General features: G+C 35.8%; 1 protein-coding gene and 1 long non-coding RNA gene across 5 annotated transcripts in view; one reads left to right on the top strand and one right to left on the bottom strand.

The window, feature by feature from the left end:
• LOC111450722 (potassium channel SKOR-like) overlaps positions 1–17,587 on the top strand; it is a 25,729-nt gene extending 8,142 nt beyond the window's left edge. Inside the window, exons 6-12 of one of the 3 annotated variants that reach the window (XM_023090997.1) lie at positions 923–1,003; positions 2,302–2,400; positions 2,993–3,226; positions 6,691–6,879; positions 16,264–16,339; positions 16,732–16,965; positions 17,310–17,587. In XM_023090997.1, the coding sequence (XP_022946765.1) occupies positions 923–1,003; positions 2,302–2,400; positions 2,993–3,226; positions 6,691–6,879; positions 16,264–16,339; positions 16,732–16,965; positions 17,310–17,362 (966 nt within the window). In that variant the 3' untranslated portion in view covers positions 17,363–17,587. Of the gene's footprint in view, positions 1–922; positions 1,004–2,301; positions 2,401–2,992; positions 3,227–6,690; positions 6,880–16,263; positions 16,340–16,731; positions 17,027–17,309 lie in introns of all 3 variants that reach the window. The other 2 variants (XM_023090989.1, XM_023090983.1) reach the window with 2 other exon arrangements.
• On the bottom strand, positions 12,655–15,003 carry LOC111450742. Of its 2 annotated transcripts, XR_002711871.1 has the most exons (4): positions 14,010–15,003; positions 13,847–13,926; positions 13,155–13,202; positions 12,655–12,964 (listed from the first exon to the last, which is right to left on the bottom strand). It is a non-coding gene; the product is annotated as an uncharacterized LOC111450742 (long non-coding RNA). The 2 variants fall into 2 exon arrangements; XR_002711870.1 differs by having other exon boundaries at positions 13,847–15,003.
• Positions 17,588–18,826: the final 1,239 nt, after the last annotated feature.

The following is an 18,826-nucleotide window of genomic DNA, read 5'->3' as shown; positions in this document are numbered from 1 at the left end:
AGAACATAATTAATATCACAAAACTTGCACAAAAGAAAAAAAAAAAAAAAAAGAACCTAAAAGACAAAAAACTGAAATGTCATATCTAACTTTTAAAAAAGAAACACCATCAAATTGAAAAAACTGAATGTAATTAAAAAAAAAAACAAAAAAAACTCATAATTCAACAGTCTTGGTGGAAGTTATCTCCTTGTTCATCATATTTAGACATAAAGAGATGGATCAAGGCAGAAAGAAGAAAATAGTCATTTTAGCACAGAACCTTCGTTTATACCATGAAGAATTTAGAGAGGAAAATTTATTGCTCTCCTTGAATTTACTTTTCAGAATTACAACCTAATAAATATGCATCACGGCTGGAAAACAGTCCACAAACTGAGATACTAAATCCTTTAATAATAGGGAGAATGTCGTGCTGTTAAATCTCTTAAAACATGGAGAACAAAATTTAATTTTAAGAAATGAAAATAAAATAACTAAGAAATATCTTTCTAAACTTTGGCATAAAATTAACCAATTTATATTAAGGGAATAACCCTTTTCCCACAAGATCCTTTGTCTCAATTTCTCTAGGGCACTGGTCTATAGGAATCAAAAGGAATTTGTGACTCTTCAAAGATAAGGGGTGACATTTTTGAAGTTTTTTTTTTCTTGAATCTCTCTCTTGGCTCTAACATGGTGTAAGTTGTCTCCATATTTTTGTAGCTATAGTCTATCATCTCTCGTAACCCATTGAAAAAGTTGTGTGTAAATTCCAGAGTTTTACCACCCCAATTTTTTAATTTCATTTTATCAATAAAATGTTTTTTTTATAAAAAGAAACAAACAAAACTTTTGATTACTCGTAATTGGTACAATTGAATGAATGTCTTTGTAGTATTTGATGCGTGTGTTTATTATTATTTATGTGTGTTGGTTGCAGATATCACAGAAATTGTACGAGCCATACATTAAGGAAGTCTCTCTTTTCAAAGGTTGCTCTCAGGGATTCATAAAACGAATTGTAAGCTCATTAATAATCTTTATCTCATAATGATGGACAATTTTTTTTTTCTTGGGGCTATTTTTTAGTTGTACACGTTGTCTCTAACTTTTTCTCAAGGCTATTTTGTTGTCTCCTAATCAAATTAGGAATCCACGTCCTTCAATGAATGCACTATGAGTGATGAATATCGGAAGCATTACTTACTTTCTTTAATCTTCTAGTTAGCACCTTGGCAATAATCTTATAAATGGAAGAAGTCATGCTAATTGGCTGAAAATCTTTGATGAAAGTTATAGGCTCTTTCTTCTGTTCTAAACAAATGAACTCTTGTTAAGGGTTGAATTCGAATGACCATGATGATGAATAGTAAGTTGTCTAAACTCGATGCCTTGTTATTACCAAGACCTTTTAAGTGCTGCCCAAATTTCAACAGTTGTCAGCTTCTATTTCTCTATAGGATAATAAAGACACACCCTCGGATGGGCATAATTCCAAAATCAAAATCTCTCTTCCTTGCTACCAAATATCTATGAAAAAATTTGGTATTTTCATCTTCTTTTAACCACTTCAATTTACATTTTTGTATCATATTCCTTTCGTCCTTCAGATGAAGTTCAAAAAGTTCTCCCTTGGCATAAGAACCAGCAATATTATCGAGATCAAGGATGAATCAAATAAAACAAGTTTTGGTACTTCAGTAGGATATTGGTAGAAAATTAATGTTAGTCAGGTAATTCCGAGTTCACTTTAATGCAATCAAGTTAATTTTAAGGTTTTAATTGATACAATTATTAATTTAGGATTTTTATTGATACAACCGGCGAAGTTTAAAGGTATAAGTTGATTTTTTTCTCCTGAAAAAAGATAGATTCTTCACATAATTAACAGGAAACCTCGTACAAAAATGTTTTCCAACTCATTCGGGAAGATTCTTCCTATTCTTGATAGCTTGGAGGCCATTAAATGGTCAACACACCCATAGTAATACGGTGTAAACTGAACAAAGCTTTGCGTAGTTACTCTTTAACAGACGTGTGTATGAACTTTAGGGTTTTTTGTTTTCCCTTTCCCCCACTAGTCCTGGTGAAGGCTTTCTTAAAAGACAAGAGTCACTTCCTATCATCGATTTCCATAGCTCGAATCTCAATCTACCCAAGTATGCAATTAATCTGACATCTTAGCCGTTTAAACAAAAAAAAAAAAGAACGACCAATAGAACCTATCTATGAATTAAAAAGTTGTAGTCATTCCTAAGGAAAGAAAGCTCATGTCTATTTCATGGTTAATTTATTATTTTCATTCTTCTCCTGTACCAGGCAACCAAAGTTCGTGAAGAGGCTTTTTTCCCTGGACAAATGATTATTGAACGTGAAAACTTAGTTGACCAACTCTATGTTGTATGTCATGGTGAATTGGTACGAATTTCAGTCTTTCAGTTCCAATCTCTTTGTGCATTTTTTATTTAGTGCCTAATCTTCCAAGAGCTTTCACAGTTATTTATTTAAACAAAAATAGCTTTTTATATTGCTTTATAACTTCTAGGTGGTAATTTGTTGGTCACTAGTCACTTCGGCTCTTATTTAGTGGCGTTTATTTATGTCAGGAGAATATTTCAGCGAAGTATTTATCCTTTGTTAAATAGCCTACAATTTCTATCAACTTAAAATTTATAAATTTATCTTTTATCATGCTCTTGTTGCTGAAAACACATGCTTGTTAACTTCGGTTGCTAGATCTATGCCAACAATGCAACCATATAGTACCATTGTATAGAAAAAAATGTTCAAATAGATGTGAGATAAAAAATCCTTGTATTGCCTAAAATTTGTTGCATGCAAAAGTAGAGATTTCATTAGTTGAATAGTAGTATATTTGCTTGTTATGTTTGCTTCTTTTGTGAAACAACCTATCTTTCGTACAGATTGATTGGAATCAATCTAGGAAAGGCTCTATTTCCAAAGACTGTCTGATTTATGTTTGTTCTCGTATATCTATTTATTGTTTTAGACTTATTCACAGGAGGAAGTTGAAAACTGGGATACTGAAGATGAAGAGTTAATTAGGTGTCTTGGAACATATAGCTCATTTGGCGAAATTTCTTTCCTTTGCAATTCTCCTCATCCTTACCATGTTCGGGTTCGTGAGTTTTCCAAGATCTTGCAACTCGATAAACTATCATTTAAAGAAACCTTGGAATTACACTTTTTAGATGGACAGATCATCTTAGACAATGCCCTTGAGGTAGGTAAACTTGCCTTTTTGGTATTTGTCACTCTTCTACTCATTTTATATCCACTATTTTGGTTACAAAAGCTGAAACACAATTTTATTATGGGAAAATGTGGTTGCAATTGAAGTTAGATTTCCTCTTAAAAGAAAAGAAAATAGTATATTTTTTACAGTGAAAGTAGATGTGACATATAATTTAGATCCATATTTACAATTACGTTTATCAAGAATTTATTTATTAAAATTTTGGCAGGTCATATACAACATGTTTTACAATATCTAATATAACCAATACTTTTGTAGGTATCAAAATTCTTTTCGACAATGTAATATATTAATTATCTATTTTTAGCTTAATGGTTAATAATTAAGTAACGATATTTTTTAAATGATACAAATTTTAAAAAAATAGAAATGAAATAAAATTAAATAATTTCTCAATCCAACTCACATCTTACTAAGCGAACAATGAAGCTTCCTACTAAAAGAAATTAGAAAAATAATAATAATAAAAGAGGAATTGAAAGCCTAGCTCACATCCTCAACCCACTTGAATAATTTTTTCCCTTAATCACCCAACTCTCGTTCCTATCTTTAAGATGCCTTTTTTTTTTCCTTTTTTGGCAATGGTGCTAACCTTTCCCCTTTTGTGTCCACACTGCAGTGTTTCTCCCTCCCTCTTTAACTCCTATTACCCAAATGCCTCGCTCCTGTTGAGGTCACTTTCTTCGTTGGTCTCTTGTTGTGTGGCCAAGGTTCTTCTTTGATGCTATTCGTTAGAGTTATGTCCTTGTTGCCTACACTTAAAACATTTCCCAAGAGATGACTGGTTATAAGGGTTAGAAATTTTCCTAGGATTTGTACCTTACAAATCTTTGTTTGAGGTGTTTCTCTTGCTTGCGTGCTCATCCATTTTGCCTTGTTGGTTGGATGTGGAAGAGCTTACTTGATGGAACGTTTTGTGGGCTTGATTGTACTTTTCGATGAGCTTGTTGTTGCTTATCCCAATTATTCCTTCTTTGATATGTTCTGATGGGCTTCACTTTATCTTGTTCCTCAATTTTAGTGGCCAATGAAATCGAATCTGCAAGGTAGGAAAGGGGATGTAGACATACAACTTCTTTGATGTCATCTTGCAGACCATTACAAATCTTGAGATTTTTTGTTCTTTTGTTTCCAATAAGTTATTCCTAGCTCCCAAACAGTGAAACTCCTCTGTATAATCAATTATAGAACGTCCTTATTGCTTGCATTGTGGATATTTGTTGTTATAGGATTTGTCGGTAATTGATAGGGAGAAACCACTTCTTCATCAAACAGAGCATCTTAGGCCATTGCTTGATTGTTGTTTCTATAGCACCATCTATTGTTTTGTAATTGATCCCACCATGTCGAGGACCCACCTTGAGATTGAAGGCTACCAATTTAACATTCTTGTTGTTGAATGTGTTGGCATATTTGAAGAAACCCTCCATGTTTTTTACCCAATATAGGAACATCGTTTTGTTTCCTTCTTGGTAATCTTTCCTTACGATCTTGGTATTCAAAGTTGTAGTTTCTGTCCTCCCCTGATTATTCAAATTCTTCAATGTTAAAACTTCAAAGTGGGGACGCTTCCACTTCGATAGAGGCCATATTGTACTCGAGCAGATCCAAGAAATGGCTCTTGGCATTCGCTCTAATACCACTTGATGTATTAAGTTCAGCAATTTTATTAAGAATGGAATAAGTTGCCTCAAAGTACAAGCATAGACAAATATATACATTAGAGGAAGTCCAACTAACTAACAAATCTCCAAACAAACTGAGGTCGTAAAGACGACTTCAAGAACTAATTAAATAGCCTAGGTTCGGTTAAAATAAATAAAACATGGAGAAAGGGAGGTAGGTCCCTACATCGTGGTTACTCTCTTTTTACCCAAGGATTTGGTTCATCCTTTATCGCTTTACTCGTCTGTTGTCAGCCTCAATCTTGAACTTGCAAGGCCTTCTCGGGATCTTTGTATTTGACAACGGCATTACACTTTGGAACATTTAGAAAAATCTAGTCTTCTTGGATTTAAGCCAATCCCTCCTCCTCTTGATCAAACTTTAAAGTTACATGCTTCAGGATCTAACTACTAAGTGATCTTATGGTCTATTGAAGGTTAGTTACGTTGGTCCTTTATATCTCAGCCTCTCATGACATGATAGTACCTGTGTTGTCAACAAATTGAATCAATTCGTGGCAAACACTTGCCAATCTCGTCTTGAAGCTGCACATTAATGGCTACAGTACTTTAAATGTGCACCTAGACAAGACCTCTACTTTCTAGCTTCTTTAAACTTTCAATCAAATTGTTTACAATTTTGATTGGGCTTCTTTCTTAGATATTCAGAAATATTCTACAGTTTTCTACTTTTTTTGGGAGATGCATTGGTCATGGGAAATCCAAGAAGCAATCCACCGATTTACAAGTTACTTTTATTCCTCCTTTTTTGTTTGGTGATAACCAGGCTGCAGTATACAGAAACAATTTCAACTTTCCATGAGAGAACCAAGCACATAGAATTGGATAGCCACTTCATCCGTGACAAAGTAGTTTCTCGTTTTATTAAATTGTTGCCCATTCGATCAGCCTAGCAGACATCTTCACAAAAGCTCGTCTAACCCCCAATATATTTTCTTTACTTTCCGAGATAGAAATTCTCGACTCTTAAGCCATCTTGAGGGGGGTAGGATTGGGTTTTAACTAACTTGGTTATTTCTTGTGTTTATAATGAATTGTATTTTGTAAATGTATGTTAGTTGTTATGCGTAATTCCGTTAGCTGTAAATTGGTCAGACTTCCACATGTATATATGTATTGCTTTTGATAGAGGAATAAGACAATGAAGCATTTTATCTTCCTTAAGCTTCTATATTCGATAAGATCAAATCTTCCCATTCTCTTTATCATCCTTATTTGATCATTACTCTTGATGTTGGTTTTAATTGGAATGCTTAAGCAGTTTTATTTAGCCTAATTCAAATCTTTCCATTGGAGTTCTTTATTATCCTTTTTTGATCATTACGTTTCCAGTGATGTTTGGTTTAATCTCTAATGAAATCTTTGCATTAGAGTTCTTTATCATCCGTACTTAATCACTGTTCTTTCAATGATCTTTGTTTTGATTGGGATGCTTTTATATCCCCTCGTTAGATTCAGCATTTTAATGTTTGCTTTTCTTTCCTTCCCTTTTGGGAGATTGTAACTTTGTACATTTTCTGTTTCTTTTCCTTACTTCTTTTAAAGGTTTCATATCTTGTTCTAAAAATTTAATTATTATTAAAATAATATTTATTCAAGGGAGGTTACTAATGTTCATGTTTGGTTGAATCAAGTCCAGCTTGGTCAATAATTTTTCCCATCTATTTTTGGAATTTAAAAGTTTTGGTTGTTTAAGCTATTAAACTTTTAATTCTATGCCATAATTATAATCTTTTCTTTTCATAGGGAAAGGATTCCAACCAACAAGATCAAATTTTGGAATCTGACATAATTCTTTACATTCAAAAGCGTGAACTTGAGTTAGCCATTAAGGTCAACTGTGCTGCTCATGATGGGGATCTAAATCAACTCAAACGGTTGATTAAAGCAGGAGCAGATCCCAATAAAACAGATTATGATGGAAGATCGCCTCTGGTATGGTTTCTTCTAGCCGAGTTATCTCTATCTTCTTTTATTACGTTCTAATTAATATGGTTGAGAATAAAATTTTATAGAGTAGAATTTATGTAGTATTACCATTATATATATTTTCCTTATTTGAATCTCTGCATGATTATATATCTTGCTTGACAATAATTTTTTGCGAACTAGCCATAGGCATTTTTTGTTTGTTTGCTTTTGCTAGGTTTTTCTTACCAGTCAACTAATCAGGGATATATAATTACTTTTAACTCACCTCCATCATGGTATCATTGAGATCATCCTTGGAACCCCGGCTTGTTTTGTCTGTTCATGTGAAAGCACGCCACATATTTAGAACTTCCAGATCACCCACCTCTGCCAAATTGCAAAAGAGTGTACTCTTCTGAGTTGTCTTTACGAAATATGCTGCAATATCTTACCAGAAGTCATCAAGTTTTAGCATATACGATTGGAAAAATTCCCTAGTCAAGATTGTTAGCGACCTGTTTCATTTTAGTTGTAAGCAAATTTGAAAAAGAAAAGTTCTTAAAAACACTTGGACGACCTTGAAAAGGTTCAAGGCCCATTTGTCGATGGCAGAGAAAGAGAATGGTGTTCGTCCACCAAAAAGGGATGGTGAATGTTTAATAAGCCACTTGCCAATTTAAAACCATCGATGAAATTTTTGCTTGTGGTCAGTTTTAGAGGGCCGCCAAATAAACTGATTTCACTAACTGTAGGAATAGTGGAGCCAAGTCAATATCTCAAATGAACCAAAGTGATTATGCAATGCCCCTCATTTTCTTAACTCATTTTCTTAGATGTCACCCATGTATGCATGGGTAAGTCATAATTTGAAAATTCATATTAAAAAACCTTGAAATAAAGTTATGGTCTTGGAGAAATAGTTCAAAATACGAAATTTAACATAATAGAAAAACATTTAACAACACTCAGACTAGAAATTTAAATGCAAACATTCATTTCTAAATAAAACTCAAAACAAAACATCTACTACCCTATTATGCCCCATTTCATCTTCCATGGTCTTTACATCATCCACCGTCATTTGTGCATGGGAGCCTTGCCTTTACTTGAAAAATTATGGTAGCACGTGGCTTGAGTATTTTATAAAATACTCAGTAAGTCACCTACTATTGGGGTTAGATATGCAATACACATGCAAACATGAGTGGGACCTATCTTTCTTAAACTTTACATAGCCTTAGACTCTTTCAGGTTCAGGCAGGGTTGGATGTATGGTACTTTCCGACACACAGACCACGTATGCGCACATGGGCCCACTGGCAGGCTCGTATATGTAACCTTGGGCCTGGTTTGGTCAGGCACAACGTATTATATGTCAACGGACACCACAGCAAAGAAAAGGCTCGCATGATATTATGACGAACATAAATATCGAATGTACGAGCCCATACTATCATAACATAAAGGGGAAGTATCCCGATGCGCATGACATACAAACATGCATAAGGTCCCATGAATTACGTTACATGACAAAATACTTAATACCTTTCATTTCCTTTATAGATTTAATATCATAACTCATTTATGCATCATATATGCATGGCTACATTTTTCAATCCATTACATGGAAGACTTACATATCATCCATAGAATTTCAATTCATTTCATGGTAGGAGTGTAATGGGTTACATGCATATGTGGTAAACATTTTATAACAATTCAAAAATACATAAACATTGCATAACATAGAGGTTTCACATACAATATGGTGCATGCAAGGGCCACAGGGCATGCACCATCATACATCATACGTTAAGCTAACACCAACCGTAAGGTCACTTGCCTGGTTGGTCTTGACCGAAGTTACTCACGATAAGACAATCGCCTCGATACTACAACTCCAACGCCTAACTATTTGTAATAAGATTCCACATAACATGCTTAGGGTCTATTCACAACTATTCAAGCTAAACATCATGTTTAATTACCAAAGTAAGCCCCTAAACTATTTTGATTTGATAAATAAGAGCCATACTGACCTCAAATGGCTTAAACAATGTTAGAAATGGCTTCAGAACGGTCGAAAACATAGGGATCGATATATTATACATATACCAAGCCGCCAAGTCGAGACCTTAAGCCGACAAGCCAAGTCGAGCTGCGGAAAAGACGGAGCCGAGCCGACGAAGCTAAGGATGTCGAGCCGATGTTACGTACGCGTGCGAGTTGAGTCGCGTCTGCGCGCACATGCGAGTTGAAGGCGCCCGTTTCTTTTAGGTGCGGATCGTGTATCCACTGGACTTAGGCCAAAACAGAAATTGTGAGTTGGATAGTGGGCCGTTTTACACTGAGTTGTTGGGTTGGTTTGAGACAGATTGGATTTGAGCCGTGAGCTTTTTGGGCAAATTGGTGAGGGTCGAGACAAATCCGGGTTGATGTGGACCCGGATTCGAATGTATCTTCTTCCTCACCCAAAAGCAGCGCAACCCTAGTTCGTTTACCCCTTTTTGATTTCTACGGGCATGCAGAGATTCCGATGCCGATTCTTTTCGCTTCTATTGCAATTCTTTCTCTAGAGACTTCTACAGCAACTCCATGTAATCTTACGACTCGAAACCCCCAAATATCAACACTGATTTCACGGATCTTCGCGAAGCAAACTCACTCGATTTCCGTTTCAAAAGACTCTCGATTTTTCTCTATCAGACGCAATTGTTACATTCATAGGAAAATCAATTGTGTAGATGCCGAAGAGTTTGAGAAAAGAAAGGTTTAAAGGGTCTATGAGGCGTTTCAAACATGGTAATAATTGTCTCGCCAAAAATTGTGCATTTTCTGGCAAGATTAAATGCTGCACTTAATTATCATTATTTTATTTTTGGAATTTGAATCGTTTCAGAATGGAAATGGGAGAATATTGCCATGGATTTCATAGTAGGGCTACCAAGAATGTTGAAGGGTTACACGGTCATATGGGTGATTGTGGACAGATTGACAAAGTCAGCGCATTTCCTTCTTGGTAAAGCCACTTACACAATGGACAATTGGACACAACTATACATGAAGGAAATTGTTAGATTGCATGGAGTTTCTGTGTCAATTGTATCAAACCGAGACCCATGTTTACTTTGGTGTTTTGGTGCGGACTCCAGAAAGCATTAGGTACTCGCGTGGATTTCAGTTCAACATTTTACCCATAGATAGACGAACAGACAGAACGTTTGAACCAAATTCTAGAAGATATGTTACGTGTTTATGTACTTGACTTTGTTAGAAGTTGGGACTTGAAATTGCAACTCATGGAATTTGCCTATAGTAATAGCTATCAGACAATAATTGACATGACCCCGTATGAGGCGTTATATGGAAAACGGTGCAGGACACCATTGTGCTAGGATGATGTAGGGGAACGTGAATTGTTGGGTCCTGAATTCGTCCAAGTCACAAATGAGGTTGTGCAAAAGATCAGAGAAAGAATGCGTACTACTTAGAGCAGACATAAAAGTTATGTAGACTCAAGACGAAGGAATCTAGAGTTTGAAGTGGGCGACATGGTGTTTTTAAAGGTGGCCCCAATGTAAGGTGTCAGAGAAAGAATGCGTACAACTCAGAGCAGACATATAAGTTATGCAGACTCAAGACGAAAGAATCTAGAGTTTGAAATGGGTGACATGATGTTCTTGAAGGTGGCCTGAATGAAAGGTGTCCTAAGGTTTGGACGCAAAGGCAAGCTGAGTCCACGCTTTATAGGACCTTTTGAAATTTTGGAGCGGATTAGACCCGTTGCGTATAGATTAGCCCTACCACCAACAAAACGTGGTTTATGTATCTGTACTTCGTAAGTATATGGCCAATCTCACGCATGTGATGGATTATGAGGCTTTTGATGTAGCAGAGGACTTAAGCTATGAGGAAAAATCGTTGGGGATCTTGGCTCTCAAAATTAAAACTCGATGCACTAGAAACATTGCATTTGTCAGAGTGTAGTGGAGAAACCAACTAGTAGAGGAGGTCACATGGGAACGAAAGGACAAGACAATTATTATGATGTTTGAAACACCCCCATGGACCCTTTAAACCTCTCGTTTCTCTAACTCTTCAGCTTCTACCCAATTGATTTTTCTCGGAAGGTAACAACTGCGTTTGAGAGAGAAAAACCAAGAGTATTTTGAAAGGGAAATCGAGTGAGTTTGCTTCGTGAAGATCTGTGAAATTGGTGTTGATAGGAGTTGCTGCACAAGTCTCCGGAGGAAGAACTGCGACGGAAGCAAAGAGAATCGGCGTCGCAATCGCTGCATGTCTCGTCGGATTCAGAAAGGGGTAAACGAACTAGGGTTGCATTGCTTTTGGGTGAGGAAAAAGATACATTCAGGTCCGGGTCCACGTCCACGTCAACCCGAATTTGTCTCGGTCCTCACCAATTTGCCCAGAATGCTCACGACCCAAATCTAATCTGTCTCGAACCAACCCAGGAGCTCAGTGTAAAACAGCTCACTGTCTAGCTCACGACTTTTGTTTTGGCCCAAGTCTAGTGGATACACGATCCGCGCCCAGAAGAAACGCCCGCCTTTGGCTCGCACGTGCACGCATACGCGACTCGGCTCGGCATTCTTGGCTTCGTCGACTCGGCTCCATTCTTTCCTCGGCTTGATGGCTTGGTATACGTATAATATACCGATTCCCAAGTTTTCGACCCTTCTGAAGCCATTTTTTTACCTTGTTTAAGCCATTTGAGGTCAGTATGACTCTTATTTATTAAATCAGATTAGTTTTGGGACTTACTTTGGTAATTAAACCTGATGTTTAGCTTGAATAGACCCTAAGCATGTTATGTGGAATCTTATAGAAAATAGTTAGGCGTTGGAGTTGTAATCTTGAGGCGATTATCTTATAGTGAGTAACTTCGATCAAGGCCAACCAAGTAAGTGACCTTACCGTTGGTGTTAGCTTAATGTATGATGGTGCATGCCTGTGGCCCTTACATGCACCATATTGTATGTGAAATCTCTATGTTATGCAACGTTTATGTATTCTTGAATTGTTATGAAATGTTTACCACGTATGCATGTAATCCGTTGCACTGTTACATGAAATGAATTGAAATGCTATGGATGAGATGTAAGGCTTACATGTAATGGATTGAGAAATGTTGCCGTGCATAAATGAGTTATAATATGAAATGTATAAAGGAAATGAAAGGTATTAAATATTATGTCATGTAACGTAATTTATACAACCTCATGCGTGTTTGTATGTCATTTGCATCGAGATACTTCCTCTTTATATGTTTTAGAGTTATGTTAAATTTCGTATTTTGAATTATTTACGTAAGACCATGACTTTATTTCAAGGTTATTTAATATAAATATCCGCATTATGACTTATGCATGAATGTATGGGTGACGTCACTAATTAGGTTAAGAAAATTATGAGTGGATTAGTTCCCCAATGCAGTGCAAAAGAAATTAAATAAAATAGTGCAAAAGAAATTAAATAGGGAAATATTTGTCTTGTAAATTAAGATGAATTAAAACAAAAGGAAATAAAAGCATGAAAAAAAATCAATCTTACCGAAGTTTCCAATTCATGGTATAATCTCATCCGATTGTAATTTTGATCTTGGATTTACAAAAATAACCCAGTTCAATTGAAAAAAAAATAGTAACCAAACACTTTATCTACTTATTCGAAAAAGTCATGATTCCCCTAATTCAATTGATTCTAACAAGCATCACAATCAGTTCTTAATCTTATTAACCCAGCACAATATCTTTCATTATTAACTCAATAACAACACTAAGCAGGGGAGGGTACACAAACAAATTTGAATATGTGAGATGTTTACCCCTAATTAATTTTGTTTCTTTTATTCTAGAGTCTATCATGCAAGTAATATTTGAAAAAACCATAAAGCATACACAAGCCAACTATTATTGGAAGTGGCATTGAGACGCTATTAATGAAATTTTTTTAGCGCGCATGTTGTAAGCGTTGAGAGTGGTTTACTGCAACGCTGAGCATGTGCAAGTAACATGATGTTTAGCTTGTCCCTCACCATGGCCTTTAGACTGGATGTCATTGCCACACCCCTTGTAGATTTATGCACCATCTGAAAAGAAAAAGAAAAGTAACATGGGTGAATAATAGTATATTTAGGAAGTAACCCCACTTAAAGGCTGAAACTATGCCCATAGTACTGAATACATGCAAAGTCCTGACAATAAATATACACCAATGTGTCTGTATATAATGGCCTTAATTGAAAAATACGAAAACATAGTGTCTAAAGGACACTTTACCTATTCCTAAATGGTACAAACTGTGGTGCATGTGTGGGACGGGACAACCTGGTAAGAAGAAACACACTAGAGGTTAGTTGGCAACAGTCTAGTCGTGTTGGGCCTATTCCAACCTAGAACTTCATAAAATCATTCTTGATCACCAACTATTATATTTATGTGAGCCATTCATGTAAGACCCAGCACCACTAAAGGTTAGTTGGCAACCGTCGTGCAGATTCTTCTAGCATAGTACCTTATAAGAACATACATGGAAACATATATAACATGTAATGAAAGGTAAATGTCTTACAAACTAGGATTTAGATACACTTATCTAAGGCTTTTAAGCATGCTAGAACCACTAATATGCGCTATTTGTTCATTGTGTAATCAGACCCCTCCCCACATCATATGCTTGGCAGCACCACTAAGCAAACCACATATTTAAAAAAACATACTATACCTTAAACAGATCATCACGCTAAATTACATACAATCAACCATGCATGCATCATAAAAATCCAAATGCTTTTTACCCAAAGGTCCAAGTAACCGATCCAATCAAGCTACCCAAGAATATCCTTGCCCAACCTGAACAAATCTAAAACCATAAAGCACCTAAACAATCACAAATATATAAACACAGAAATCTCTAGTACTATTGGCTTACCCAATAGAGTGACCCATAAAAATCACCCAAAATTCCTCACCTTGAAAGAGTTTGAATCCTTGCTGGTTTCTCTTCAACTAACCACCAATGTTGTTCAAGTGTCCAAATGTTGTGCATTTCCTATAATGGGACCCAAAAATTCGTAAGTTATGCTTAAAATACCAACAAAATCACATGAATCTAACAAAAACAAGAAAACTCACCTAAACTGCAACTTCCAACCAATCAACATTGAAAAACTGTCAGAACGAATAAGAAGCAAAAATGAGAGGACGATGGTGCAGGCGAAAGTGCGTCTGAGAGTGGATGATCCCTCGCTTGACCTAAACCAGCCAAACACGAAAGAGATCGGGCAAGTAAGAGAGAGTTGAGGCAGGGAGTTGTGCTGCCAAGTTGGGGATGAAACTGAACCGACTCCTAGGATTATGTACGACTTAAATAAGCTTTTTTTTTTTTTTCTTTTTTCTTTTTCTTTTCCATGTACATTACATTCGTCCCCCCTTATGAAGTTTCGTCTTTGAAAGTTCTCAATCCTTAAAAAAGCTCTCAATAGTTGCCTCTCATTTTGTCCTCTCACTCCCAACTCGCTTCTTCGAACTGGTGGCTCTACCAAATGACTTTGACTAGGGCTATCAATCGGTTAAGTAGAACCTTCTGATCTCTTGCAAGAATCTGTATGGACCTTTTCACATGACTCAAACTCTCATCCGAGCATTGTGGTTCTCAATCAATTACATGGGATGAATTTTCCATATACTTATGCAATATGGAAACATGGAATACATCATGGACTATAGCAAGAGGTAACGACAAAGCTAAATGATAACCCACAAGGCCGATCCATTCCAAGATATCAAGAAACCTAACAAATCATGAGCTTAGCTTCCACTTCCTTCCCAACCTCAACGCTCCTTTCATTGGAGCTACCTTTAGGAACATATGCCCACCAACTGCAAGATTCAAATCCCTTTGCCTTTTGTCTGTGCAACTCTTTTGCCTACTTGTGCAATTTGCATCCTAGCTCTAATCCTTTGGATTGATTCATTCTTGACTTTGACCAACTTAAGTTCCAACAACTTGTGTTCTCCTCGTCCTAATAAATAGAGGACTTTCACCTTCTTCTATAAGGAGCTTCCAAAGGTGTTATACCCCAATCGTTGCTTGATAACTATTGCAGTAGGAAAACTCCATCATGTGCATACATCTATCCCAACTACCTACAAAATTCAATGCACAAGCTCATAACATGTCTTCGTAAGTCCAATTTAATCGCTCTCTCTAGCCATTGGTTTGGGGATGAAAGGTGGTGCTAAGGTTCACCACCTGCGTACCCATCGCCTTCTATAGACTCCTCCAAGAATTGAACGTAAAGCGAGTATTTCTATTTAACACATTTGAAATTGGCACCCCATGTCGCCTAACTATCTCTCCATATGCAACTATGCCCACTTTGTACAGAGAAAGTAGGTCTTCTAGGGAGAAAATATGCTGACTTGGTGAGTCGGTCAATAATGACCCAAATTCCTGTGAAACCTCTTAACATTCCTCGGCAACTTTATAATGAAGTCCATAGATATCTCTTCTCATCTACTGCAACACTAAGCTTGTTGGTTTTTGTCTCGAAGTTTTTACTTGTTGACAAACCTGTCATTTATTGACATGGTTTTCTATGTCCCTCCTCATGCTACACAGCCAATAGTATCGTTTTAAATTTTGGTACATCTTTATGCTTATCAAGATGCATAGAAAATGGCAAAATGTGTTCATTTAATAAATCATTCTAAAGCTTAATGTTTCTGGGCACACACAAATATCCTTGTGCCAAAGGGGAGGCCATTGTCAGAGACTAGAGACAGCTCATTCAACCTAGAGATAGCTCATTCACCTGTCTTGACTCCATCAAATCTAAATAAAACATGAATCCATGCTCCAAGTCCATATGTAACAAACTTGCTCGATAATTAGGATTAATGAGTGAGTTGTCTTCCTGCTCAAGATATCTGCTACCACATTTGCCTTGACTTACGTGATACAATATGGAGTCGAGTAAGGGTCATAATCCTTAGTCAATTCCAATCATTTGTGCTGCCTCATGTTTAGCTCGGCCTGAAAAGTCTTTCAGGCTCTTGCGGTTCATCAAAATTTGAACATTTTCCTTGTATAAACCGTGTCTCCAAATCTTTAAAGTGAATCCACATTTGCTAACTTCAAGTCATGAGTTGAGTAGTTGTGCTCATAATCCTTTATCCAGCGGGAAGCTTGGGTAATGACTAAATCAACTAAATCAATGTCTACCTTTTTTTTTTTTTTCCACTCCCTTCATTTATAACAAATTACTGCTCGCATACACTTAAAATCCTACTAATATTCCTAACTCTACTAGTACAATTCCTATCATGTTCCTTAATTGTTATTTATCCAATTATAGTGCTCATAATACACGAGTTCTTTTTTCAGCATTTTGCTGCATCGAAAGGATATGAAGCTATTGCTTGTTTTCTTATTGAACAAGGAGCACAAGTTAATGTTCCAGGTGAGCTTTTGAACTACTATACTAACCATTTCTTTTTTGTCTCCCTTATGTGTCCATTTGTTGTTTCATCTGTGTGTTACCGGCATTTTTTTTATTGCAATTGTCATACATAACCCCTTTATACGAAGTATGTTCCAATTTTTTGTAATTTGAAAGAAGTAACGAATCTAACCCTTTTTAGCCGCACATCCATTTTAACTTAGAAAATATGGGCTGGTCCGTTCATTAAGCCCAATCTCCTTTCTTTGTTCATGACTATATATTTTTGTAAAGCTTTTCTTTTCCGCAAAGATCTCGATAACCTTGAACAACAATTGATATGTGTACATTCTTGGCCTATTGAAAACTGTCTTCCACTTGTAGCCCCATGTCATTTTGTGTGGTGCATGCAGATAAGTTTGGGAACATGCCTTTACTTGAAGCCATTCAGAATGGACATGAGCAAGTAGCTTCTTTACTTGCCAAAGCTGGAGCAACCATTGTTGCTAATGATGCTGGTGGACTTCTTTGTTCTACTGTCGCAAGAAGGGATTTGGGCTTTCTGAAAGGGCTTCTGGCTAATGGCATTGATCCAAATGCTAGAAACTATGATCAACGGACTCCACTTCACATAGCTGTCTCAGAAGGTTTGTATCCTTTTGCAGAGGTCCTATTAAATGCTGGAGCCAGTGTTTTTGCAACGGACAGGTATGATATGATCTATTTACGTTGATTCTAAGCTATGACTGTGATTTAGCTACTATTCAGAGATGCCCTGACAAAGTTATTAGACAAGTATTTCTTTCATTGATGTCCACCTTCATAATCTTTGACAATGACACTCTCTTTGAGATCTTCTGGGAGTTACTCACCTAAGAATACTTATTTTGATGATCACTTGGATTAAAATGGAATTATTCATCAAAGCTCACATATAATGCATTTGTTCATTTTCATTTTTCATCATCTTAGACTATGGGATAATATGTAGATGGGGAAATACTCCGCTTGATGAAGCTCGTACCAGAGGAAATAAGAATTTGATCAGGCTACTTGAAGTTGCAAAAATTTTTCAGTCATCTGGAAACAACTCTGATATATCCGAAGAGATTGAAGGTACTAGTTGATCATTTGTAAGTATAAAATGGATGCGGTAAAATCACTTAAATCTTTACTTATCCCAAGACAAATATTTTGGTGATAATGTTTTACCTTTTTTTTGTTTGATTGTTCATGCTCCTTTTATTTTATGCATTCAAATGCGCTGTTGATTGTCTTTCTCGTTAACTTTATTATATTTTCACTGTACGACAATTGATCATTTTTATCTTTCTCGTGAAAAACAAGAGCATACTTTGGTGAATTTGTTCTTGTTAAGAGAGACACTTTCCTTTTCCTTTTCCCATCTTCTACCACTCTTTTTCCCCGCCTTTCTTCTTTTCCTTCATGTATTATCCTTGGGATTTGAGTTTTAGCTCACATACATATGATGAATACAATCACTCCATTTCCATTTTATTTAGAGAAAGAAATTGAGTGAGGAAGTCAAAACTAAATTACATTAAAAGTAAAGATGGAAACAAAATCTTCCTCTTGTGTTTTAACGATCCTAAATTTCTACTAATCTAACGTTATCATTGCATGTTCTCTCATGCATAAATAAACATTTAAAAGTTTTATTATAAAACATTGTCAAGGACTTTAAAATGTTTGAAAATGTCTTTAAAACAACCTAATGAAATACTAAATAAAACAAATAAACATCAACATTAAAAACATCATATACTAATCTAAGGTTCACTATCTTATGTGATAAGCGCAACAATGTTGGATTTTGCAGAGCTAGATGTCCTTCTAGTATTCTTGCAAACTTTCACAAATGAAAGCTAACTTTACTAATCATTTCTACTCAGAGCAGGTTAGAAGAATGAATAACTCTTAGAAAATCTATGATAGTCACTTTAGATCTCAAGACGACTCACTCCAAAATTAGCTTGATCATGACTAATTCAATAAATCAATTTTAACATCAAACCTAAAGCAAAAGCAAGGTTTGAAAGAAACATAATACCCAAAGGGTTTCTAACACGAGGTTTTTGTATTCCACTGTGATTTCAAACATGAATATTACATGCCTAAGTAAGCCAAAAAGATAATCTAAACATAAGGTAGTTCAACTACAAACTACACCGAGGTTTTTGTATTTCACTGTGATTTCAAACATGAATATTACATGCCTAAGTAAGCCAAAAAGATAATCTAAACATAAGGTAGTTCAACTACAAACTACACCGAGGTTTGGTTTTTGTATTCCACTGTGATTTCAAACATGAATATTACATGTCTAAGTAAGCCAAAAAGATAATCTAAACATAAGGTAGTTCAACTACAAACTACACATAAAAGCTATTAAATACAAATTGAAGAAAATAAGACATAACATAAATAATCTTAAATGTAATTCAACTACCAAAGACAAAAGGTCATAATCACTTTCCAATGTCAAGT

Source organism: Cucurbita moschata, unplaced genomic scaffold (assembly GCF_002738365.1).
Source record: "Cucurbita moschata cultivar Rifu unplaced genomic scaffold, Cmos_1.0 Cmo_Scf00001, whole genome shotgun sequence".
NCBI classification, from domain to species: Eukaryota; Viridiplantae; Streptophyta; class Magnoliopsida; order Cucurbitales; family Cucurbitaceae; genus Cucurbita; species Cucurbita moschata.
This window is presented reverse-complemented; position numbering and strand designations above follow the sequence as displayed.